The 26,183-nt window shown below is 40.3% G+C and overlaps 1 protein-coding gene across 1 annotated transcript in view; it reads left to right on the top strand.

Moving 5' to 3' along the window:
- RAB8B (RAB8B, member RAS oncogene family) overlaps positions 1 to 26,183 on the top strand; it is an 89,156-nt gene that overhangs the window by 58,968 nt on the left and 4,005 nt on the right. The window contains exons 2-6 of the mRNA XM_006831560.1: positions 13,564 to 13,624; positions 16,380 to 16,440; positions 19,102 to 19,179; positions 20,354 to 20,443; positions 21,781 to 21,846. Coding sequence (XP_006831623.1) covers positions 13,564 to 13,624; positions 16,380 to 16,440; positions 19,102 to 19,179; positions 20,354 to 20,443; positions 21,781 to 21,846 — 356 coding nt within the window. The remainder of the gene's footprint in view (positions 1 to 13,563; positions 13,625 to 16,379; positions 16,441 to 19,101; positions 19,180 to 20,353; positions 20,444 to 21,780; positions 21,847 to 26,183) is intronic.

The following is a 26,183-nucleotide window of genomic DNA, read 5'->3' as shown; positions in this document are numbered from 1 at the left end:
CCAAGTTTTCTGTTGCAAAAGGTACAGTTTCTCAGAGACAGTGGATGCAACTGGTTTTTTTTGGAGCAGTTTGGGTTTTGAGATGGTTGTGAATTAAGAATGGAGAAAGGGATGGAAATCTTAGAAGTGTTCAAGCTTTGATTCTTCAAGAAAGTTTAGATCACATCTCAGACCCTTTATGGAAAGAGATTTTATTAAAGGTAAAGCATCTGCTCCTTGAGAATTTCTCCAGTTCACATCTTCTAGCACATTGCTACTTCCAGATTGAGTAACACTTATAACACATTTCCTCTTGAAAGTGCAAGGTTTGCAAAAGGGACTTGTCATGTATTCATTTGGCCACTCTGAAATGGGGACTTGAATGCTGGTTCCTTAATGAGATTTGCAATTCTCAGCCTTTATAGGTGTTTCTGCACACTTATTTGTGTTGTTGTAGCTGTGTCATTACACGTTGTTTGCTATTTCTGTTTTTCTCTCGACATATTGGTAGTTTTGGCATTTAGAAACCTTTTATTTGTGTTCACCATATGGTTATATTTTAGTGGTTAGCATTTGCAACATGTCCTGTTATTTCTCAAAGACATTTGCGGGTTAATTAGATAATTATATTTTAATTGTTGTTGTTGTTGTTGTTGTTATATGCTGTCCAGTAGGTTTTGACTCATAACAACCCTATCTGGGTGTGGTGCTATAAGATAAGCACTCAACTGCAAAATTGGTTTGAATAGCAAGGTTTGGTGGTTCAAACTCACTATCCACTCCTTGGAAACCCTATACAGGGTGTCTGTGACTCCAAGGCACTTGGCAACAACAATGGAGTTTCCAAGGAACAGGTGGTGGGTTTGAACTGGTGACCTTGTGATTAGCAGTGCAGTTGCTTATCCTACAGCACCACACCAGGACTCCAATTTTAATCTAGAAAATTTCTCAACTACTTTAATCTAGAAAACTTCTCAAAGACATTATTTAACATTATTCTTAAAACTGTAATTTGCATTTGTCATGCAGATATGTACAGCTCACGGAAAATTTAGGAAGTCCTCCCTAATTTCTAGGATTATTTAATGAGTTACTTGTCTTTTGTTGGTATGATTAGATTTTATGGGTATAGCTGTTCTACAAAGAATACCAAGAATTTAATTTAATTCAGTAGTAAGTAGAAAACTTGAAAACAGCGCTAAAATATAGTGCTGCTTTTTCAACATGAAGTAGCAGTGTATGTCACTGTTGATTTATGATGTGGTGGTGGTGTGCCGTGGAGTTGGTTCCGACTCATAGTGACCCTGTATAGGCTTTCTTTACAGGAGCAGAAAGCCTCAACTTTCTTCCACGGAATGGCTGGTACTTTCGAACTGCTGACCTTGAGGTTAGCAGCCTGACTGCTACCCAGAATGAGGTTTAATTTACCACTTCTATGATGGAATCCTGGTGTGGTGCTATAGGATAAGCACTGAGCTGCTAATCTTGTTCGGCAGCTCAAACCCACCAGTCGCTCATTGGAAACCTTACACTGGGTCCCTGTGAGTCAGAACTGACTCGATGACACTTAACAAAAACAGTAATTTACAGCTTTTAGTATATGTTTTTAGTCCGTGTTCTATTTAATAAATCACATGTCCTTTTTCAGGACAAGTTATATTTGCAGATTATTAGTCCACCTAAGGACAGACTCTCTTCTTTGTTCTGTTGGATTTGACAAAACTAGGAGTCCTGATGTGGGGCTATAGGACAAGCACTGGACCTCAAGGTCCATTTGAACCACAAGGTGATGATTCAGACCCACTAACTGCTCCTCAAGGAGCTCTGGTAGCGTAGTGGTTACGAATCGGGCTGTGAACCGCAAGGTCAGCAGATCGAAACTACTAGCTCCTCCGCGGGAGAAAGATGAGGCGGTCTGCTCCTGTAAAGATTTACAGCCTCGGAAACCCTGTACAGGGTCACTATGAGTCGGAACCGACTCCACGGCACGTAACAACAACAACTGCTCCTCAGAAACCCTCTACAGGGTCACTATGAGTCGAAACCAACTAGACAGCACTTAACAACAAAATGTAAATATATTCGGCTACCCAATGATCATTTCCAACTGTTGTTAAAATGTTCTCTAAATTTACATTTCGTGTGCTTTCTACTTTGTCATTTTCAAATAAAATGACAGATTGTAAGTTTTAATAAAAACAAAAGTAATCAATTCTAAACATATGCAGCAACATGAATTGGTACTTGGCACAAATATGCTTTTATGAACATATAGAGTGTTTAATTATAAAAGAACAGTATTTGGAGCTTTTCTCTTTTAATCTAAGTAGCTTTTCTACTTTTACACATTTTCTCTTGAGTCATTTCTATTTTTTGGGAAAAAATTTTAAACCTTTAGTTTATGGCTCATACTTTTTTCTATTTCAGTAATCATTTTTCTAATTAGACATCTCAACCAATTATCCTTAAACCACCTACTCTATAATTTCACTAATCTCCAAGTATAAAAATCCACCAAAAAAGCATCAACAAAATCTGGTCCGCAAAGAGAGTTCCAGAACTGGCAGTATCTACACTGTGTCTTCATTATCAGTAATACAAATCTCGAGTAAGAAAATGAATGTAACATTTCTTTAAAGTGGATTTCAGTATTTGGGAAACTTTTTGTCTATTTCTGGAAGATGTCTGAAATGTAAATAGACAAACCACTTTCCTCATATTCGGATAGCCTACAGTCACAGATGTTGTTCCCAGTGTTCTTTTGAAACCAAGTACATTTTTTCTCCATTGTAACAGCACCGTGTCAATAAACTTCTGCTTCTTAAAGTGGGTCAAAAGGGATGATAACCCATACTTCTGTCTCTGTTGATGTGCAACATTGTGAATGAATCCAGCATTGAAATCCTACATTGTTGTCACTCATTGGAAGACTGAATGACCCGGAAGTCTGGTTGTTTTGTATGTGTGTGTTTGTGTTTGTAAATGGCTCTCTTAACTATAGTCAAATTGAACTGTTTAAGAACTTCTTCGGAACCCTCAGTTGAAGGTACCTGCTGTTTCTCACCCCTGATGTTTCTGGGAGCAGCCCAGATAGACAAGAGGCTATGTGAGTGAGCTCTGCAACACCCACAGGACAAAAAATGCATCAAATCACAGCTTATGCTGAAGGTCAGGAGAATTGGCTGGCCCTAGAGAGAGAGAGTGCTGAAGTCCAGGGAAAGGCCCTCTCTGCCTCTTTCCCACACTCCTTGGTATCCTTTCACCCGTTCACAAACCCAGGGTCAAACTCCCTATTCTCTCCAAACAGAAAAGGTTAAGTTGTAATATCAGTGGACCACTTGGCCTTCTTGTAGAAGTTTGTTAGTCTTGTTCCCTTTCCATGTTCAATTGCATTCGACTTTGTCTAGTTCATGAAAGGTGGCCCAATACTGTTCATTCCAAGTTCCCTTTCCCTGTTTAGTTCTGTCAACTGTGGGTTTGGGCCAAGTCCAGTTTCCTGCCCTGTGTTCTGCTGGCCAAGCCCTTCCCTCCAGCTGTCTTCAACTACGCCACTTGGTTTCTGAGAAATATCTGATAAGCAGTTTTCTGGGCAAGTGCTCACTTAATTTCTTACTAGAGACTCACTCCTATTTCTGCCATCTCTTGTGCCCCATGGGCCTCCCTGGACAATGCATAGGCCTCAAGAACCACTTTGCCTTCACATTAAAGGGGGAGGGCAGAGGCAGCCCCGACGGTCTTTCCTTTCTCTCATTAGAATGAAAAATCAGAACCTTTTGGCCCACCTGCCTAAGCACCCCTCCCAACAAAGTGATCTTGCCCCAGACAGAAGGTCCTTTTCCTTGCAGTGGGGTTCCCAGAATCCCCTGTTGAAGTTAGGCTCAGTGCTACTTATTACTACCATCTGCTGATCTGCCCTCTCACTTTGAGAACTTGATCAACAAGGGGAGGGGTGGGGCTTGTCTGCTTTTCCTCCAACTTAATCTGCCAATGTGCTTTCCATCTCAAATTTAGTTTGGTTTTTCTACTGCCATGAATAAAATAGCTAATGCAGCTGCTTTTTAGGATTAGGGAAACACCCAGGCTCTGCTAGTACAGCAGTTGCCTTCTAACCAAAAGGGCAGTGGTTAGAAACCACCAGCAGCTCCTCCAGAGGTTAAAAAAAAAAGGACTGAGCAATCTGCTCCCATAGAGATTGTTGTTAAGTGCCGTGGAGTCGATTCGACCCGTAACAACCCTGTATTGAGTTTCCAGGGAGCAGCCGGTGAGCTTGAACCACCGACCTTGCAGTTCAAACAGCTTTGCAGTCTGATGCAGTAGCCCACAGTGCCAGACCAGGACTCCCGTAGAGATTACAGCGTAAGAAACGCTCTGGGGCACATTCACTCCATCCTATAAGGTCGCTATGAGTTGGCAAACAATAACAAACCTTACTTTTTAAAAAATATGACAAACTTCAGGCATACAAAAAAGTATAGTTAATACAGAAAATTCCCTCATTGATGTACCTACCACTTAGTTTTAGAAGTAATAAATTATAGAGTTTTGAAGCCTCTCCCTAACCCCTTCTCCATTTTCCTCTGGGGGGGGGGATTCCATTATATAAGGAGGCTTCAAAAAATTCGTGAAAAAATTCCATTATCTCTTCATTCCATTTTTCCATGAAGTTTTTGCAGCCCCATCATATATCGAAGTCATTTGTTGCCAGTATTTTGCTGTGACGCTTAAGAACAGATGATATTCTGGTACTTGTCTCGTTGGAAAGGCCTGATGTTTAAATGCCAGAATTGTATTTCAATCATTTTTTGTGTTGGTCTTTGTTAATTAGGGTCTATAGTTCACAAAGGAAACCCTGGACTATATAATTTTCTTAAGGTTTTCCGGATCTAGAATTCTATGATTCTTTTTCGTACTTGCTTTTCTGCCTCCTTATCTATATTGATTATGAGCACCCTTTTAGCATGAGAATCAACTTGAGGAGATATATATATCTCCTCAAGTTGGTTTTATATATATATATATATTACATAATGAGTATATAGATTTGAACCGCAAAGTCAACAGTTCAGGCTCATCAGCTGCTCCTCGGAAACACTGTACAGGGTTGCTATGGGTTGGAACTGACTCGAAGGCACTTAACAACAGCAACAACTATATATATATAATATACTCATAATATATATATTGTATTATATAAAATGAGTCCTGATGTGGCGCTGTAGGATAAAGCACAGGATCCTCGGTGAGGTCAGTTTGAACCACAAGGTCGGTGATTCAAATTTCATCAGTTGCTCCTGGGAACTATGAATAGGAAGCAACTCAATGGCACTTAACAACAACAACATAAATATTATATAACAAAATATACACTTTCTTATTTTCTGGTTCTTGACAGAAAAATACATATGGGCTTCAAAAAAGGTTGTAGAAAAAATGGAATTAAAAAGTAATGGAATTTTTTCATTAACTTTTTGTAGCCATATATATATGTATTATATATATATATATGTATTATATATATGGTGTCCTGGTGTGACTCTGTAGGAGAAGCACTGGACTACTAACCACAAGGTTGTTGGTTCAAACATATCAGCTGCTGCTCAGAAACCCTATAAAGGAGTCACTATGAGTTGGAGTCTACTTGACAACACTTCTTAATAGCAAAATAAGTATGTGTGTGTGTATGTTTTCAATTTACATTTCCTCTTTTAATAACTAGATAAATAGTACTTTAAAACCATTTAAAAAACATTAGTTGGGTCACAGTCAAATCACATGGAAGCAACTTTGGCATCTTGCTTCCTGAAGTGAGATGTTGGGCTGTGAGATGATGGCTCCCTCTTCCTTTGCAGTGTCTAATCCTTTAGGGCGAGGAGATGTTGAAATTGTGGGCCTGGGAATGGTCCTGTTTGTGAATTTATGGATTAGCACAAAGATATAGCAGCTACTTAGATGGTTCATTTTCCTTTCTGTTTTCTTATTTTCTGGTTCTTGACAGAACACCAGACAAAATTACCTTCAGAGAAGTACTACAGGTTATCCCTAAAGTTAATAACATTCATAGCAGGCTAAGATTGATAGCTGTTAAGATTTTTCATTTCCTATAGCCGTGAATATAAAATGTTGTTAATGAGACACATTTGAGTATTATTATTAGGGATATTATGACTGACTGTGACATATTTTCCATTGTCTAATGTAGAGCGGTTCAAGTTTACCAGCTGCTCCTCGGAAACCCTATACAGGGTTGCTGTGGGTTGGAACCAACTCGACGGCACTCAACAACATCGTAGATCAGGGAGTGACCCAGCTCTAGGGTCGGCTGGTTGGTTATGTGCCATGGAGTCGGTTCCGACTCACAGCGACCCTGTACAGGGTTTCCAAGGCTGTAAATCTTTACAGAAGCAGAAAGCCTCATCTTTCTCCCACGGAACAACTGGTAGTTTCAAGCTCCTGACCTTAAGGTTCGCAGCCCGATTCGTAACCACTACGCTACCAGAGCTCTAGGGTTGGGCCTTGATTAAATTGTGATTTAGGGATAGGTTAAAGTTAATCCCATGTGATTAATCTTAACCTGTTAATCTCCATGGCAGGGATTGATTCAGAAACTCAGCTTTAGCTTGTCAGAACATGACATCGCTGTCATTTTAAGTCCAGAAATACCTCAGGAACCAATTCAGACCCATAAGACATGAGGGAGGAAGGATTTCTAGAGGCTCTGAGGGAAATGTGTCCTCACTTTTAAGAGAGCCATAGGGAAAGAGGACCCTTCTCTTCACAATTCTGCTGTTGTGGTCAGGACCTCTCAGTCATAGAATGAAAGTAACAGTCTCAGGAAGGCAGAGTCAAGGGAAGTGCAAAGAAAATGCCCTAAAAAATGCCCTAAAAACCCTGAAGCCCAGCCTCATGACTGGGTTTGTTACTTGGGTTGGTACATTTACTTAATGTGTAAACTAGTGTGAGTTTCTAACATTTACAGCGGAAAGCTACTAACTGATATCATTATGCTCTTCTAGTTGATTTATTGGAGCTCTGGTGTGGCACTGTGGGCTAATGTGCTGGACTGCAGTCAGTTTTAGTGGTTCAAGCTCACCAGCTGCTCCTTGGAAACCCTATACAGGGTTACTATGAGTCGGAACTCGACTCGACAGCACTTAACACCACCACCAACAATAGTTGCTATGAGTCAGAATCGACTTGCTAGCGGTACGTTTGACTAGCAAAGAGAGCCTTGATTTGATAGCAGTTCTAGGGCAATATGTTAATAGCAAGGAGCCCTGGTGGTGCGACAGTCAGGTGCTTGGCTGCTAACTGTAAAGTTGGCAGCTGAAACCCATACAGCAGCTCATCAGGAGCAAAGACCTGTTGAGCTGCTTGCTCTTCATAACCTAGAAAGCTGTAGAGGAACATTCTGCTCTGTCACGTGGAGTCACTGTGAGTTTAAGTTGACTTGCTGGCACCTAACAATAACAAGAACATGTTACTGGCACCCTGGTCTGAGCCAGGCCTGGAGCAGGGATGAACACAGCCCTGGAGAAAGAGCAACAGTAACAAGGGAGAGAGAATTGTGAGGGTGGGGTGGCATCCTCAGAGAAGGACGTAGTCTGGGGGCGGGGGGGGAGGGGCTGTGCACACAATTGAGAGGAGATGAACCCACTAAGAAACCAAAGGGCTATGTTGAGAGTAGCACTGAGGGAACATGGCTGACGCAGTATCATGAGACAAATGTGCCTGGAAAGACTTGTATTGGCAGGCTGAAGAAATTAGACCCACAACTTCTTAAATAGTGCAGTACCATTACCACAGGGGTCATTGAAAGCTCTTGTAGCAGTGGTATGTAGCGGAATTAGACCAGGGCAAGATGTTGGCACAGCCTCCTGGGAAGCTATTACCATAATCTGTATACCAATGGACAAGAGTGGTTGGATAATAGAAACTGAATAAGTAAGCTATTAAACTCCTGTGGAATTTCAGAGCCCCAAAGCACATCCCACATACGTTATCTAAGTTATCTAAGAAGACCCTCTCAACAGCTGGTTGTATGAGTACATGCACTAATGTTATTATGTGTCATCGAATTGCTTCACAGCAATCTTATGCAAAACAGAATGAATTACTGTCTGGTCCTGGGCCATCCTCAGAATTGTTATGCTTGAGCCTATTGCTGCTGCAACTGCGTCATTCCATGTCTTTAGAAGTTTTCTTTTTTGCTGACCCTCCTCTTTACCAAGAATGATGTCCTTCACCAGGGACTGGACCCTCCTGATGGCATATCTGAAGTATGAGAGATGAAGACTCACCATTCTGGCTTATAAGGAGCATTCTGGTTGTATTTCTTCCAGCACAGATTTGTTCATTCTTCTGGCAGCCCTTAATACTTTCAGTATTCTCTTCCAACACCATAATTCAAATGCTTCGATTCTTCTGTGATCTTCCTTATCCATTGCCTGACTTTCACATGCATATGAAGCAATACTTTTGAAAGTACCGTAACTTGGCCAGGCGCTCCTTAGTCCTCAAACTGATGATCTTTGCTCTTGAACACTTTAAAGAAGTCTTGGTGCAGCAGATTTGCTTAATGCAGTACATCATTTGATTTCTTGACTGCTGATTCCATGACTGTTTATTGTTGTTGTTGTTAGGTGCCATCAAGTCAGTACCGACTCATAGCCACCCAATGCACAACCAAATGAAACATTGCCCAATCTGAGTGTTGATTGTAGATCCAAGAGAAATGAAGTTTTTGACAATTTCAGTCTTTTCTCCATTTATCACAATATTATTTATTGGTCCAGTGGTGAGGATTTTTGTTTTCTTTACATTGAGGTACAACCCATACCAAAGGTTATGGTCTTTGATCGTCATCAGTAAGTATTTCAAGTCCTCTTCAGTTCCAGCAATCAAGGTTGTATCATCTGCATATCGCAGGTTGTTAATGAGTCTTCCTCCAACCCTGATGTCACGTTCTTCTTCACATAATCCATCTTTTCAGATGATTTGCCCTGCATACAGATAAAGTAAACACGGTGAAAGGACACAACCCTGGCACACATCTTTCCTGATTTTAAACTGTTCAGTATCCCTTTGTTCTGTTTGAACTACTGCTCCTTGTCTACAGGTTCCTCATGAGCACAATTAAGTGTTCGGGAATGTCATTCTTTGCGGTGGTGTCCATAGTTTGTCATGATACACACAATCGAAAGCATCGGTGTATATTATTGCCGCCGTCTTTTGAATAAGGATCTAGAGGTGCAGAGCAAGAGCAGTTAAGTGTCCTACAATCCAGAACTCAATGTAGAATCTAGTCCTCTTGACTCTCTGCCTTGTTCAATAATAGTAAAGACTGATTTCCATTTTTAGTGAAACTCTTACTTCCTTAACATGTTCAGAATTTTAAATCCCAGGCTGCTTTTTTTCATATGGTAATGTGATTGTGTTCTCTTTCTATAGTATTTTTCAGCCAACTTGATCTTGACAGCAACAAAAAACAGAAGCTGAAGTGTACAACTCTTAAAAACACTGAAAATCTTTGAATATTGAAAGATGGTTACCTGTGACAGATAATGGTAGAACTTTCCCAGATAACTTTTAACAAATGCAAAAAACAAAAAGCTGGCTCAGTAGAAAGTTTCCTAAATGTTTTAAATGAATGGAGATTAAGTGAGACTTTACGGAAGCCTCAGAATGACTTGCACCATGCGTATTCAGCTTGGGAATACTGAATTCATGCTGAGCACATACTGTGGGAAACGGGACTATATGAAGAAGAACACAACATCAGGATTGGGGGAAGACTCATTAGCAACCTCTGATATGTAGATAACACAGCCTTGCTTGTGGAAAATGAAGATATGAAGTACTTGCTGTTGAAGATCAAAATATATAGCCTTTAGTGTGGATTACAACTCAATGTAAAGAAAACAAAAATCCTCACAACTAAACCAACCAGTAAACATGATGAATGGAGAAAAGATTGAAGTTGTTAAGGATTTCATTTTACTTGGATCCACAGTCAATCCTCATGGAAGTAGAAATAAAAAAATCACACCACATATTGCATTGGGCCGATGTGCTGCACAAGACCTCTTTAAAGTTTGAAGAGCAAAGATGTCACTTTGAGGACTAAGGTGCACCTAACCCAAATCGTGGTATTTTTACTCGCCTTTTACATAGGCATGTGAAAGCTGGACAGTAAATAAGGAAGACTGGAGAAGAAGTTATGCCTATTGGAGAAGAATATTGAAAGTACCATTCACTGCCAGAAGAACAAATTTGCATGGAAGAAATACAGCCAGAACGCTCGTGGATTTTGGACATATTACTTGAAGGGGCCAGTTCTTGGAAAAAGACATCATGCTTGGTAAACTAGAGGGTCATCAAAAAAGAGGAAGCCCCTCAGCAAAGTGGATTGACATGGTGATTGCAGCAGTGAGCTCAAACATCGTGATTGTGTGAATGGTGCAACACTGGACTGTGTTTCGTTTATTGTGCGTAGGGTCACTGTGAATCAGAATTGAGTTGGTGACACCTAATAACACCAGCAACAAGTGGGTGAAGAGGGTAAAGTTGTCTAGTACTCTATCCATAGGCAGAAAAACCCAACTTGAAAAAACAGGAGTTACAATCTTAACAAACCAGAATAAGTATTAACTGCCATATTGATATACATCATATTTTATTTTAAATGAAAACTGAACTACCATGAAACCTGTGAGAGTCAGAACTTAATGGTACGGGCTTGTTTTCCAGGTCTTGCAAGTTTTCCTGCCTTTAACAGAATGCCGTCTTACAACTTTTCTGTTGCTTATTTTAAAGGAAAAGATCTGAGTTTTCTCCTCTGCGAGGTTTCCACCTACATAGGTTCGGCTTTCATAGGTTTTATTGTATAAGTCAGCTTCAGAATGTTCATTGAAAAATTCCATTTTCACTTAATTCCATTTTTCCATTAAAAGATGAAATGTGGGACATTAAATTTCTGAGTAAGTTATTCTCAAATACAAAGTAGATCTTTTGAAAATCATGAATTTTCAAGAAAATATTCATAGCAATAAACGATTTATTGAGTGTCTGTCAGGTTTGGAGCATGTTCTTGATGCTTGAAGCAGATCCCTAGGGTCTGTATGACACTGGATTTGGAGTTCTAAAAAAAGACAAATCACAACATCAATGTGTATTAACTAGTTTTATTGTGGCAAAATTGTTTCAGCCAGTCTTAAATGTACAATTCAGTGACATTAGTCACATTCAACAAGTTGTACTACCATCTCCTCTGTTTCCAACTGTTTTCATCACCCTTCATGAAAACTCGATCCTGTAAACAATAGTAGTTACCACCCACCCCTTCTCCTGCCCCCAAAACCACTAAGAAACTTTAGTATTTCAGTCTTTGTGTAGTCATGTAAGTGGGACTCATTAAATAGTTGATCTTTTGTGTCTAATTGTTCAACTCGGCATGTTTTCAAGGTTCTTCCATATTATGGAATGTAGCAGAATTTTATTTCTCTTTTATGGATGAATGATCTACTTCAGTGTAGGAAGAAGGTACTTCAAAAAACTTTTGGCAAAATTAATTATCTTTTAATTCCATTAACTTTTAGAAGCCCCCTCGTATATATGCACATTTTTATGTCCATTCATGTGTTGATGGACACTTTTTACCTTTTGGCTGTGTCAACAGTGGTGTACATGTGTGTGAGTCCTGCTTTCAAGGCTTTGGGATATACGTTAGGTTATGCATGTTTACGTGCCATCAAGTCGGTTCAAACCAACTTTGCAGTTCAGCACATTAGCCCACAGCACCACAAATTTCTGGTCATATAATTCTATGCTTAGTTTTTTTAAGGAACTCAGACTGGTTTCCATAGCTTCTATACCATTTTGTATTCCTACTAACGTGTATTAAAGTCTTAATGAATGATGACAACAGTGGATTTGCAGGGGTGGGGTAGACGGGGCAACTTGATGCTAACAATAACAGTCTTACTGTATTGCTAAGTTTTGCCTCTGCCACTGCAGACTCTGCGGTTCTGGAGGGGAAATATGGGCCAGATAACCTGGGGATATTGTGTATCAGATTATATTTAACGGTACATGGTTATTAGTGAGGGAAAAGAATGATTGGGAAGCTGTTCGGCTGTATTAGCTCAGGTGTAATTGTTGTCTATTTCAGGATTCACTGGAGTATCTGACAAGGTTCCCTGAGGGGAAAATACCCCACAGAGAAGAACCAAAAAATGCAAACCGTTTAAGCCTAAGCATTATACAAGTTACAGCTGGAGCCAAGAACAGCCTTTTTCAGCTGTTCTCAATATTTCTATGTAGAAACATCATAGTAACAACAAAACCCTACAGTTAATTTTTGGGTCAGTTTAGAGGATACATAATTATCAAGTTTTATTGTCTTATTTATTATCAAGTGTCTTGGGAGCCACTTTAAGGGATTCTGCATAGAGAATGTAGAAGAACATAAAAATCTAAAAGCTGATGATGAAGATTTAGCAAATTGCAACAAAGTTGTATTCACTGACTGGTCCCCTTAGAAAGAGAGCAGTTTATTGTTGAACAGCTACACGATGGTATTTGTAAAGGGCACTGTAGTTCGTTGTAGTAAAAATCTGCTAAATAAGGTTTGGGCTACCACTGGATGGGGGTGAGGAGAAGTAGGTGAGGGAGGGGTCAAATGTTTGACGTGCCAGAGCCCCAATGATTTTCACATATGCTACCTGTCAGATCATGTTGAACATTCGGTTCTCAGCTCTGGCTGCAGGTTAGAATCACTTGGGGAGCTTTTAAAATGACTGGTGCTTAGGCCTCACCTCTGTTTTATTAAATCAGAATCTCAGATTTTTGAGGAAAGGCAGACTTTTAAAACACAGCCGTACTTTTCAGAAGTTCTCTAGGTAATTCTTAACATGCAGCCAGGGCTAAAAAAAAAAAAAAACCATTGTGGCTACTTTAGCTCTAGCCAGTAAGTTGTGGGAAACATCTATTAACTCATATAGGAAGGGGGCTTTAAAAAATTTGCAGAAAAAAATCCATTATTTTTAATTCAATCTTTCCACAAACTTTTTGAAGCCATGTCACATTGAATACTTGCTGTGTAAACTAATTATACTTTCCCTCTGCCCTGTCAAAATAGGTGATTTTTACAGTGGAAAGAGATAGAGGAAGACATTTTAAAGAAGTCCCACGGCCTTCTTTAGGGAATGGTAGAAGAGAGTGGGGTGGGGTGGGAAACATTGTTTATTTGTCTTTCAGGAAGTGGAAAATATAGCATATTCTCAATCCATTCAAATTATATAATTTTGAGGGATGTGATCCATTTGTGTCAAAATAATGAGGCATATAATACGCTGTATTTAACATGTGTGGGAATTCTTTGCAGAGTAATTAGCATTCCTTTCTTCAGCCTGAATTCAGAGGAAACATACCGCTCACACCCTCTCTGTTCACATTTTCCAGTGCGTTGGAGAGTTGTTGTTGTTTTGGTTTTTTTTTCCCCCTCAATGGAAATCTTTGTCCTTCTCCTCAGAGGACTTGGATTATAGTTGAAGAAACTTAGCATTTCTTTCTTTGTTTTTCTGGCAGGAATTGATTTTAAAATCAGAACGATAGAACTAGATGGAAAGAAAATTAAGCTTCAGATATGGTAAGTAAACACACACACACAGCATCTCCCTCAGCAGGGAAGTGGGAATTGAAATGTGAATTGTGAAAGATTTAGAGGCATTCTGTGGTTACTAAAGCATCTTTTCTCTAAAGTCAGAACCACAGAGGAAATGGGTAAGTATGAGCATCTCTTCAAGGTAGCCTACCAAAAGTGGGAATGTGAAGAATGGCCTCAGAGATCTGAACTCACATTCATCCAAAACTCTTCATTATATAGAGAATGAAACAAAACTCTGAAGAGTATAAGTTGCTGTATCATAGCTGTTACCGCTGAGATCAGAGAAGGCTAAGTGGGCAAGTCCTGGAATCCTGAACAGGAAGTGCTAGATGTAGGTTTCAGTCCTGTTGTTGTGTGCTGTAGAGTTGATTTTGACTCATAGTGACCCTGTATAGGGTTTCGTATACAGGGGCACTGTGTGGCTGGTGGGTTTGAACGGCCTACCTTGCGGTTAGCTCTTCACAGTGCTATCCTACAGTGCCATATCAGGACTTTAGTCTTGACTGCCTCTAAATTGATGTGACTTGGGCTATATGCTTCCTTTCTCTGGGCCTGCTTGTCCTTATTTAAAAGTTTATTAGTTGGATTGATGGCATTTGAGTTCCCCACCCCATGGGGGTGGGGACTTAATCTCATTAAGTAAAGAAATGAGGAGAAAAAGTCCTGTCTCCCATCTTGAGTGCTGTAATATGCAAAGCCAAAGATCTCCTGTGACTGGTAAATTCCAGAAGAATTTGTCAAACTCCAGTTAATAAATTAGGTTTTTCTAAATTTTCAAGTTGAACATTTTTAGCTTGAACTCAGAATCTCTCAGATTTTTTAACTTCATAGAAAGAGAAACCAAAGCTGGTTGAATTATTTCCAGTATAGTGCCTGGCATGAGGCAATAAGGTTTGGGATCAAGAGAAGGGATTTTGGTGATGTTTGCTGATCTCCTATGTAATGCTGACAGCAGTAGACAGTTTAGACATTTAGGATAGCACCAAGTAAGAAAGCGGCAGGGCTAAATGTACCTATTGCTTTTCCTTTAGATCCCTGTTCCTATTTGCTTCTCAGAACTGGCATTGAATTTGAACATTATATTGAAATCCACCAGCCCTTTCTTTTACAGAGTAGGAAACTGGAACTTAGACTGAGAGCATCTACCTGTTGTAGTAGTAAAACTGGGGCAAACTACTCATCTTCCCTGGGACATAACATCAGTTTCATAGGTAGCTTAGTGTAGTGGATCTCTGCATTATTGCCAAGGGAGCCAAGGAGTATTTTTGATTCCATGCTCGATAATTCTGATCATAGCAACACGAAAAACGTGTTTTTTTAGTGTTTGTAGGTGCCTGTGGATGATGAGGTAGTTAGAACTTAATATAGAGCGGCCAGAACATCATGGCACTACCCATTATTGCCCTTGCAACAAAATAGTGTCCATTTAGTCTTCGTGACTTCTCTTTAGCGTTGGTAGGGTTTCTCCTCCACCCTTGTCACAAAGGTTGTTCTAGATCAGTAGTGTGTTCAAATCGAGAAAATACTGTTCATCTGCTCAAAGGTGCTTGGCCTCTTGTTTTCCCCACGATGTGTTTTCTGTATATTAAACAAATGCCGGTGTATGTAATCCTCTCAGTGAGGGAATGACAGGAGAAGAGGACTTTGGTATGAGTCTTGGCTGTGTGTTGAACAGCTGAGACTTAGGATGTAGAAGTCTCATCCAAGGTGATAAGCTGTTTAGTGTCAGAGCTTGCCTCCTCCTATGCAGCACGAGGACACTAGGGAGACCCATCATGTGGGGACTGAAAACACCGTGTACACGGATTTTGTAAAGTAGACATAAGTGTTAACATTTATTGATGAATCTTGTTCAGTTCACTGTATTTCCCTTTGTCCTTAATCTCTTGTTTGGGTTTGGGATAGATTCGATTTTTAGTGCATTGCTGCAAATCCCCCTTTCTCCCTTGCAATAAAATAGTACACTTTAGTTTGTCCACATAGTGGATTAGGTCTGGCTGTCAGTGGCAAATTTAATAATACTAGTTGTTCCCAGTTTTCAAGGAAATTCTAACTGCCTTTCATTGGATTGCTTCTATAAATGTAATTAGGAAGTTTTATGATTTTTAGAATATGTTTTAATGGCATGCCATCAGCTCAAAAATAAGTATCTCTGGAAGGGTTACACAATTTTGAGGTGCAAAGTCTTTGGAGACATCACTAAGGATTGCATGTTCCGCTCCCTTTAGTCATGGGCTCCATAGCCTACGGGTTCCTGAGGTGACCCATGTTAGTGTGCTCCACCGAGCTGAAGTCGCACAGTAGTAAATCCAGCTCAATTGCTTGCTTTGTGCAGAAATCACACTTCCAGTCAAGAGAGTAAAATGTCTTAATCATTAAGTACTTATAAAAATGATTATCCCTACCTCAGGGAGTCCAAGAATTCAGACGATTCCCTGTGCCCTCCCACGTGTATTTGAGCTCACACTGGTTACCAGTTCCTAGCAGGTTGCTGCTTATATCATTAAGGTCCAACTTCTTCACCCAGGACACTGTGATCCCCTGACAGGCTCTGGGGTCCACCACCAACTCCAGATGGCAGACACACAGCAGGTTCTCTTTGTGTTCTAGTCCCCTTCCCTCCCAACCAGTGCACTTGTGAGCAGACCAGAATTGTTTCTCACATAGCTTAGAGCCTCCCCTCCGTGATGCTGGGGATCACTTCTAAAACCACTCTCTCTTTTGTTTCAAATCTTAGGGACACAGCGGGCCAGGAAAGATTCCGAACAATTACCACAGCATACTACAGAGGAGCCATGGTGAGTGTGGTTTGAGGGTTTTATAATTCTTCAGGTAAAAATAAAACATGGACATTCATCTGGCTGGATTAGATGATTCAAGCTAGAGTCTAGTGCAATGAGAGGAAATAGATTTCTTGAGATGAAACCAAGACATTTAAAGGGACTTTTTTTTGGTAGGTTTAATGTTTAGTAACTGTATACTCTGCCATTGGTTTTCATAATAATGATCAGACGATTAGCTTGTTGGTATTCTAGAATTCCTTCATGCATTCTGTAGTGATTATATATTTTTATGATTTTCCCTCTTATTAAGACTTTATGCCATATCTTAGCAAACCACAAGCCCCGTGGCTGAGTATTTATTTCTTGCTCCTCCTCCTTGTTACTCAGCCTTAACAACATCACCCCTTATCTCTTACCACCTTCACAACATCCACCGCGTATGTGTGGAGTCTCCTTCGCTTTTATGCTGCCCACTAATCAGGAAGTAGCTAAGTGATCTGTGACTTGGAGTTCTAGAGTCTGGGGAATCTTGACTTCCCAGTCCTGTGCAACATGCTGCCCTTACCCATGTTCTCATAACTTCATCACTTAGTTATTTTACATCCTAAAATGGTTCATCCAGTCAATCCATGTATAGTGCCTGTTGGTTCTGGTTCTATGTGGTGCTAAGACTACAGTGGTAAATAGGCAACTTAGAACCTAGAAAGTCCAGCCTTGAAATCCACCAGCCCCTTCTTTTACTGAGTAGGAAACTGCAACTTGAATGGTTAAGTCCATCTGAGAGCATATACCTGGCTTAGTAGAAAAACTGGGGCAACTACCCATCTCCCCTGGAACATAACATTGGCTTCATAAGTAGCTTAGTGTAGTGGATCTCTGTATTATTGTTGGTAAGTGCCGAGAGAACCAAGGAGTATTTCTGATTCCATGCTCTACAATTCTGATCATAGCAACAAGGGAAATGCCTAGACGTTCTCTAGTATAAGGCCTAAGTCCTAAATTCAAAATTTAAGATTCAAGTTGAAACCTTGAATTTTGATGAAACCAGTATGCTCAGAAAATTTTTGAAGGTTTGGAGGTAAGGAAGACAACCTCGTGTTTTACTTAGTTGAGTTTGTGGTGACGACAGGGAATATGTTAGGTGTTGATATCCAGTTAGTTGAATCTAGGGCTCTGGTAGTGTAGTGGTTACGAATCGGGCTGCTTACCTCAGGGTCAGCAGTTCAGAACTTCCAGCTGTTCCATGAAAGAAAGATGAGGCTTTCTGCTCCTGTAAAGATTTACAGCCTCAGAAACCCTGTACAGGGTCACTATGAGTCAGAACCAACTCCACGGCACATCACCACCATTACCAGGGCTCATCTGGCCTCTGCCTACTTCTTTAGCTTCATCTTGTGCCCTTCTTCCATTGGATCTGTGCACTCCTGCCAAACTGACTTTCTTTCCAGTGGGCTCTGGGCTTTCATAGACCGCAAAATACTTGTAATGCTTCTGTTATGTGCCAGTATTGCGGGCTTTCCCTCTTCACCTCACCCACAGCCCCTTTGTCCAGTTCATGTCTCCTCAGTCCCCGGGCCTTGGCTTTAATGCTCTTTTCTTAGGGGATCCTTCCCTGACAACTCTAGCCTTCAAACCTCATTCCAGGTTAGATTAATTAAATAATAGTTTACTTATGGTTCATTGTCTTTTTCCTTCTTTACCCATCCACCAGAGGATGGGACCTTGTTGATTTTGTTCACTGCTGGTAATACCAACCACAATATGGCACAATGTAGGGTACCCACGAAATATTTGTTGGATGGATGAATGGTGGATGTCGCACTTAGTAGGTCTATTGTTGCTGTTGTGTGCCAATTCCTAGTGACCCTATAGTGGAACTGCCCCATAAGGTTTCTTAGGTTAGAGTCTATGAGAGCAGATTGCTAGGTCTTTTATCCCATGGAGCTGCTGGTGGGTTTGAACCTCTGGCCTTAGGTTTAGCAGCCAGTCACTTAACCATTGTGTCACCAGGGTTCTTTAAGTGTTGTGTAGAGATACAGATTTGGTGATAGTTAACATACAGGTGTTAGATGAAGCAATTGGAAGGTGAACCCTTCAGAAATACCATACCTGGGGTCTTTAAAAATATGACTGCCTTTCACTAAACTTGTATGGCAATGCATTATAGCCTAAATGTCTGTGATTCACTTAGCTAAATAATGACATTTTGATCAGCCCAAATTTAAAAAAAAAAATCATTTTAAAGGTAGTATGGTATAATCATACTAGGAGAATATAAAGGGAGATACTTTCTATTTGGATTAAACAAGTGCACACTGGATGTGACCACCTCCTACTCTCAATGTTACCTCTACTTTAGCTTAAACACTCCCATGGTGCCAGTTGGTGCTGATTCTTATCCTGTGAGGTCAGGTAGAACGGGTGTATCATCTTTACCATAATCACTACTTCATTAAAGTTTAACAGTGAAAATGTTAGCAGAGTTTTTATTTATTTACATGGTGAGACAGTGGAAGAATTTATTTATTTAATTCTCTGTGTTTTTCAAATTTATTGTGAATCCTCTTTATAAAGGGTTGGGGAGGACACATGAATACAAGAGTTTTGGAGTGGGGAGTACATTGACATTAATATTAATATTAAATATATAAACTACTGACTGTTTTTCTCTTATAGGGAATTATGCTGGTCTATGACATCACAAATGAAAAGTCCTTTGACAATATTAAAAATTGGATAAGAAACATCGAAGAGGTATTTATGGAAAGTGAATGATGATACTGGAGACGGGTCCTCTTGGGTTCTCCTAAAAAGGCTCCCTCCGTGTCGTGTCTCTGAGACAGAGTCCGAGTGGCGCTGTTGGGCTGTTAGCCGCAAGGTCAGCAGTTCAAACCCACCAAGCCCTTCCTCAGGAGAAAGATGAGGCTGTCTGCGCCTGTAAAGATAAACAGCCTCTGCAACCCTAGGGAGCGGTTCTGCTCTGTCCTATAGGGGGCCCATGAGAGGGCATTGACTCCATGGCAGTGGGCTTTCATCTCCCTGAGACAGCTAAGTAGGGTCTGGACAGCGCAGGCCCTCTCCTTTGAGGATCGCCTTGGAGGGCTTTATCCTGTTCTGCCTGTGGGGCTGCCCTGCACCTGTCTGTGGGGTGAACACACAGAATGTTCAGCTTGGACCAGAATTTAGAAATCATTTAATCCAACTTTCTATTTTACACGTGAGGAAATGAAGGCCAGAGGAAAGGAACTGCCTATATACTTAGACAGCCTTTTTTAAAAGGAGGGCCAGGACTAAAACTTCGGATGCCCAGGTTCTGTCTGTCTGTCAGGCCTAGCAAAAACAGATCTTTTACCATGGCGATTTCACATTTTGTGCCTGCCACCTTTCCTCCATCTTGGATATTTGAAAATGTGAACCCATAACAGATGGATGGGCATTACGATTCTTCTGGGTCTTTGCCATTTCAGAAAGAAATGATGACTCTGAGATAGCTTTGCACACATATCTGCTACCCTCTGGAATTTATTTTTTCAATAGTGTAGAATCCAGAATTTGCCTTTGGGTCACGGAAGGTCAGAGTTTTGTTTTGTTTTATTTTTCCTTCTTCCACCCTTACATATGTTTGTATATTTTGTCGTTATATAACCGTGCATTTTATTTGTTTGTTCATGTACAAAAAGAGACACAAGAATGAAGTTCTGCAAAATAGTTTGCAAAAAAAAATAAGTTGCATTGGCTCTGTGAATGCTCTCATACAGAAGCGTCTCCCCTCCTCCTGTCTTCTAAACTTTTCCAGTCCTAGTGTTGAGTGAAAGATTATTGGTCTTGTTAAATGTCTGCGTGTGTTTCTGACAGGTTAGAATTTGTCTATTGGATAACTGTGGTTTCTCTCAAGACCTTTTTATAACATTCTGTTTTCTCCCTGCAGCATGCCTCTTCAGATGTTGAAAGAATGATCTTGGGTAACAAATGTGATATGAATGACAAAAGACAAGTATCAAAAGAAAGAGGGGAAAAGGTAAATTTGAATTGCATATATAAAGGTCGCATTTATTTTCTTGGTAATGCTTAATTATTGCTCTAAGTTTTTAAAATATCCATGTTTTGGTCCTTTAGTATTGTCACGAAGAAAGAGATGCAATCTATACTTGTTGAATGGTGTGAATTAGTATTCCAGGTCCAACACCATATACTGTGTGGGCATGACTCATTCCTAAAGAATTTGCTAATGTTTTATGAGAGATACAAATTGGTGCTTTTCAAGATTCCTGCAGTTTAGAATAGTCTAGGCTATTTCTTTTAATGTCTGTGTAAAAATGCCCAGTTTTAAAGTAATTCATTTTCTTTGAAAAATGTAATTGGATAGGTGAGTTTTCAACAGTAATAATTTTCCAATTCATTATTTTATTAAAGAATTTGTAAGAATACATTAGTTGCACGTCAGTATCTTGGCACTATGGGTTGAACATTGGGCTGCTGACCACAAAGTCAGTGGTTCAAACCCATTATCTGCTCCTCAGGAGAAAGGTAAAGCAGTCTGCTCCCCTAAAGATTTAATCTTGGAAACCCTATATAGCGTCACTGTGAATCATATTTACTTATGGTAGTGGTTTTGTCTTTTGGTTTATGGATAAATGATTTGTAACTCATCAAGCTGTGGATGCCATTATTGGCATTTATAGACAGACACATTTCTATTTGGTGCCCTGCAAAGCAAGCGTTGATTTTATGTATATATTTACTATGACATTTTCTACATTGACTTTGAGGCTTCATTTTGCTCACTTTTTAAGTGTTGGAATTTTACTCTGGCCTTTTATAGTGATATGTGGAAAATGCGTCATGTTTTTCATTATAGCTGGCAAACAAAAATATTCACTTCATCTTCATGTTATCAATGAACTGTCTCAATCAATAGAAATCAAAGCAATGAACACTTTGATCTTTTAAGCTTCTGCTTATATAACAATTTATTTTTTAAATGAATATTAAAATCAATATCGTAACTGTTGGAGAACTGCACTTTGGAAGTAGATGAAAGAGGCCGAAGAATCTGGAGTTAATGGTAGAGAGGTTGTCTGTGCCATAGTTTTTCTTGTAAGTATATTAGAGCTAAAAGCACAAGAGAAAAGAAAAAAGTACTTAAAACTATTTTAAGTGGAAGTTGTGCCTTTTTTAAAAAATTACTAAACTGTGTATTATATGATTAAATTTCTAACATAATAAGAGAAGGTAAAGAAATTTTAAAACCATGAGTGTTCTGGATTAGGTACTCTACCTTGGAGACTTCAGAGACCTTGAAAATATAAATATGTCTAAGAAGCTTTCACTGAATTTTAATGTTTTGCCTTTCAGTTAGCAATTGACTATGGGATTAAATTCTTGGAGACAAGTGCAAAATCCAGTACAAATGTAGAAGAGGTAAGAAAGAAATATTTGATGGCTTATTATATACTGGCGTTTGTGCTTAGGTATCTAGTATCCAAGCAACACTCAAAGCCTTGTATTGACCCACCTATATTTTGTGAATTCTTTTGCTTCTGACTTTTATGGAGATCCTGGCTGTTGGATTTGTAATGCCCATCCTCCACATGGGATATTACTAGAGTCCTCATGTAAGATTAACTGAACAGAAGATGGAATTTCAGTTTTGCCCTTTGTTTAGAAAGCTGGAATTGTTGGACTAGCAGCTCTAGCAGCTCAATGCATGGTAAAGTTAGAGGGTCAGTGAAAAACCAGAAGACCCTCTAACAAATGGGTAGACACAGTGACTGCAGCGATGGGCTTAAACATAGCAACGATTGTGAGGATGGAGGAAGACAGGGCAAGGTTTCAGTCTCATGTACATGGGGTCTCTATGAGTCAGAACCAACTGGATGGTACTGAACAACAACAATCTATTGCCCTGTAGTAGTCTGTAGCAGAAGAGCCTTGTTTTCATACCTGTACTCTCTCTGGTAGCGTAGTAGTTACGAATCGGGCTGCGAACCTTAAGGTCAGCGGTTCGAAACTACCAGCTGCTCCGCGGGAGAAAGATGAGGCTTTCTACTCCCGTAAGGATTTATACCCTCGGAAACCGTGTACAGGGTCGCTATGGGTCGGACCCGACTCGATGGCACTTAACAACAACAACAACTCTCTCTGGTAGCGTAGTGGTTACGAATTGGGCTGCGAACCTTAAGGTCAGCGGTTCGAAACTACCAGCTGCTCCGCGGGAGAAAGATGAGGCTTTCTGCTCCCGTAAAGATTTATAGCCTCCGAAATCTTGTACAGGGTCTCTATGGGTCGGAACTGACTCCATGGCACGTAACAACAACAACAACTCTCTCAAGAGAGGATTCAACTGTTGGTTTACTGAAGAGATTCCCTTAGCATACATATTTGGAGTAGATTTAATATGATACATTGTAATACAGTAGCATTTACTAGAAACCAGAAAGTGTGTTTATCAGATGGTAAAGGAGCTCTGATAGCTTAGTGGTTACGAATCGGGCTGCTAACTTCAGGGTCAGCAGTACGAAATTATCAGCTGCTCCTGTAAAGATTTACAGCCTTGGAAACCCTGTACGGGGTCGCTATGAGTCAGAACTGACTCCACGGCACATAACAACAACAACAACCAGTGTGGCATTGTGAAATAATGTACAGTACTGAAAGGTCAGTGTTAGCTACAAGATCAGCAGTTTAAATTCACCAGCCACTCCTCAGAAGCCTTATTATAGGGTCACTATGAATCAGAATCAACTTGACAGCACTTAATAACAACTCCAATGTAAAATTTCTAAGAATACGTTTTCTTCACCATGGGCAGAATTGCTAATAATACTTTATTATGACTGTTGATGAGAAAAAAATCAAAACTTTTTTAAAAGAAATTTTTAAGAGGATATATATTTTTTAACTAGAAGATAATATATAATCAACAGGTATAATTTCCAGTTTAAAAATGAAAATAAATGTTATATTAGGCAATTGGCCAATCCTCCAAAGTGCTAATATATCCCTGCCATACAGTTTCTGAGGGGAGGGAAACACATGCCCTCATACTCCTAAGACCTGTTAGGTGGGTACTGTTGCTGGCAGTGCTCAGCATTAGCTGCATAGGTAAGGATTCAGAGTTGTCACCAAAGAGCCTACACTCAGACCATGAAGGGAAGGCATTTAACATTTCATTAACCTCCATGTGGCTTCAAGCCAATCATACACATGATTCTCCCTTCTAACCCCTAGCCCCTTCATCTTCCCCTCACCGCTTCTGCTGAAGAATTTGGCCTTCACAATGACAGATTACTTTGGGAGTTTTCCCTTCCTTAGAACTTTGTCAACACATCGGTGATGGGAGCAGCCCCAGGATTATTTTTGGCAGCATTTACCCTTGCCTGCTCATTGACCAAGGTCCACAATTTATCAAGGTTGACAGTTGGGCAGAATCTCTGATTCTTCTCCAAGTGGTAATGTCTTATGCCCACCTTCCCAGAGTAACCTGGATGATCTTTGTTGACGTCGATCCTGTGGTGGCGCATGGCAGCAGCATTATCCCAGCCTCCTTGGGGGCTTCCAGTGTTTGCTGATACAGTCTGGTCGTGGCGCACGTGTTCCCTAAGTTTCTGGGTCTTCTGTAGTCTGTGTGGCATGTGGGTGGCCGAGATGACAGAGCAAGAGAATTTATTATAGAAGAGAAACCATTTGAATGGAGGAAATCACTTGCTCATATAAATGTAAACTAGTGAGCCCCAGAGAAAGGATCACAAAACAAGGACAGATATAGGGATAAAGCAAGAAATTACAACAAAATCATTGATTGGCCTGTCTTCAATTGGGGTACCAGAGGGCATGATTAAATGAGGCAGGGACTTGGCTACTGTTGGATACATATGTCATGAGCTACAAAGATTAGTTTGAAGAGTTGATTGCAAACTTTCATTCAGACACAGATTTACTGTCACACTCACAGTGTAGTTAAAATGGATGCCTTCCAAACAGATTGTAAAAATATATGTTGTAGTTAAATGCTGTCTAGTTGGTTCGACTCCTAGTGACCCTGGAGTTCTTGGTAGGTTTGAAATGCCAGCTTTGCAATTAGCAGTCCAGTGCTTATCCTATAGCGCCACACCAGGTCTCTGCATAAAAGCATCTGTTGTTAAGTGTCGTCGAGTTGGTTCTTAGTAACCCTATATAGGGTTTCCAAGGAGCAGCTGGTGGATTTGAACTGCCGACCTTGAAGTTCAAACTGATTTTAAGATCAAGGGCACCACACCAGGACTCCTTAAAAACATCTAGCTTGATGTAAAATATTTCTTGCAGATATTAGTAAGACTTGGCACCAGAACCCCTCCCTTAGAAACTGCTCACTCAAGCAAAAATTTTCTAAGTTGCTTCTGGGCGGGGTTGGTGCCCAAGGTCTTTTTCCTGAGACACTGATTCTACATTCCTATCAATAAAGGAGTATTTCTTTGGGCCATTTTATGCAAATTTGTTGGGTTAAGACTCCCTCTATAGTTTCTGTTTCTTCCACATCCTGACTTGACCAGAGAGAAAATAGCTCCTTAGCTACCCATGGCAAGTAATACATGTTTATATATAAATATAATTTAATACATATAATTTACTTAATAACATATTGATGGTTTCATAAACATTGAATCTCTTAGGCAAGTCATCGTAGCATCTTGACTAAACATTGAGACATAAACGACCTATTGTCCAGTGCACACTAGTCACAAGTTTTTCTTTGTTTACAAATAGCTAATAGCGCTCATCTTTTTTAGGATTGACTAATGAAAGGTTGGTTTCCTGCACATTTTATTTGGATAGCAGGAGTGGCTGGCAGCAGGGAATCTGACGTAACAGTGGGCTAAGCGTGGCGACAACCTAAGATGCCTCAAGTGTCCTTGGCTTTGTAGAGTTAAAGTAGAATGAGGCTGAGTTGAGTCACGAGACACTATGGATAATGTATCGCTGAGATTAATCAGATTTGTCCTCCTTCCATGTGAACCGTTTTCCAGGGTGGCAATTTAGCTGAGATTCAGCAACTGTCAGGTTTTGGAGTGGGTAAGATACAGTGGTTATACACTCAACCGGCAACCCAAAAGGTCAGTAGTTCAAATCCACCAGTTGCTTCAAGAGAGGAAGATGAGGGCAGTCTGCTTCTGTGAACGTTATAGCCATGGAACCCTTATGAGCTAGTTCTGCTCTGTACAATAGGTATGGTCTCTATGAGTCAGAATCGACTCCGCAGCAATGGGTTTGGAAGACATGGAAGATTTGAAGCATGATAAGGGGCTCCAGGTGTAAGACTAAAAGCACATTTTAAAAAGCAAGAAGGTCAGGAGTAAAAGGTAGACTTTTTTCCCCCTCATAGGCTGAATGTGTAAGGGAGGACGAAAGGGATATATATATATATATCTTGTTGTTGTTAAGTGTCGTTGAGTCTGTTTTGACTCATAGTGACCCTGTCTGGGGTTTCTGAAGAGCAACTGGTGGGTTTGAACTGCCCACCTTGCAGTTCAAACTGACCTTTAGGTTCAGGGCATTATCCTACAATGCCACACCAGGTCTGTCTGTCTATATCTATCTATCTATGCATAGTGGTTACGAATCGGACTGCGAACCTTAAGGTCAGCGGTTCGAAACTACCAGCCGCTCCGCGGGAGAAAGAAGAGGCTTTCTACTCCTGTAAAGATTTACACCCTCGGAAACCCTGTACAGGGTCGCTATGGGTCGGACCCGACTCGATGGCACTCAACAACAACAACATC

This window comes from Chrysochloris asiatica, unplaced genomic scaffold (genome assembly GCF_000296735.1).
Source record: "Chrysochloris asiatica unplaced genomic scaffold, ChrAsi1.0 scaffold00004, whole genome shotgun sequence".
NCBI lineage: Eukaryota > Metazoa > Chordata > Mammalia > Afrosoricida > Chrysochloridae > Chrysochloris > Chrysochloris asiatica.
The sequence above is the reverse complement of the archived record's forward strand: the minus strand, read 5'-3'. Positions and strand labels throughout refer to the sequence as shown.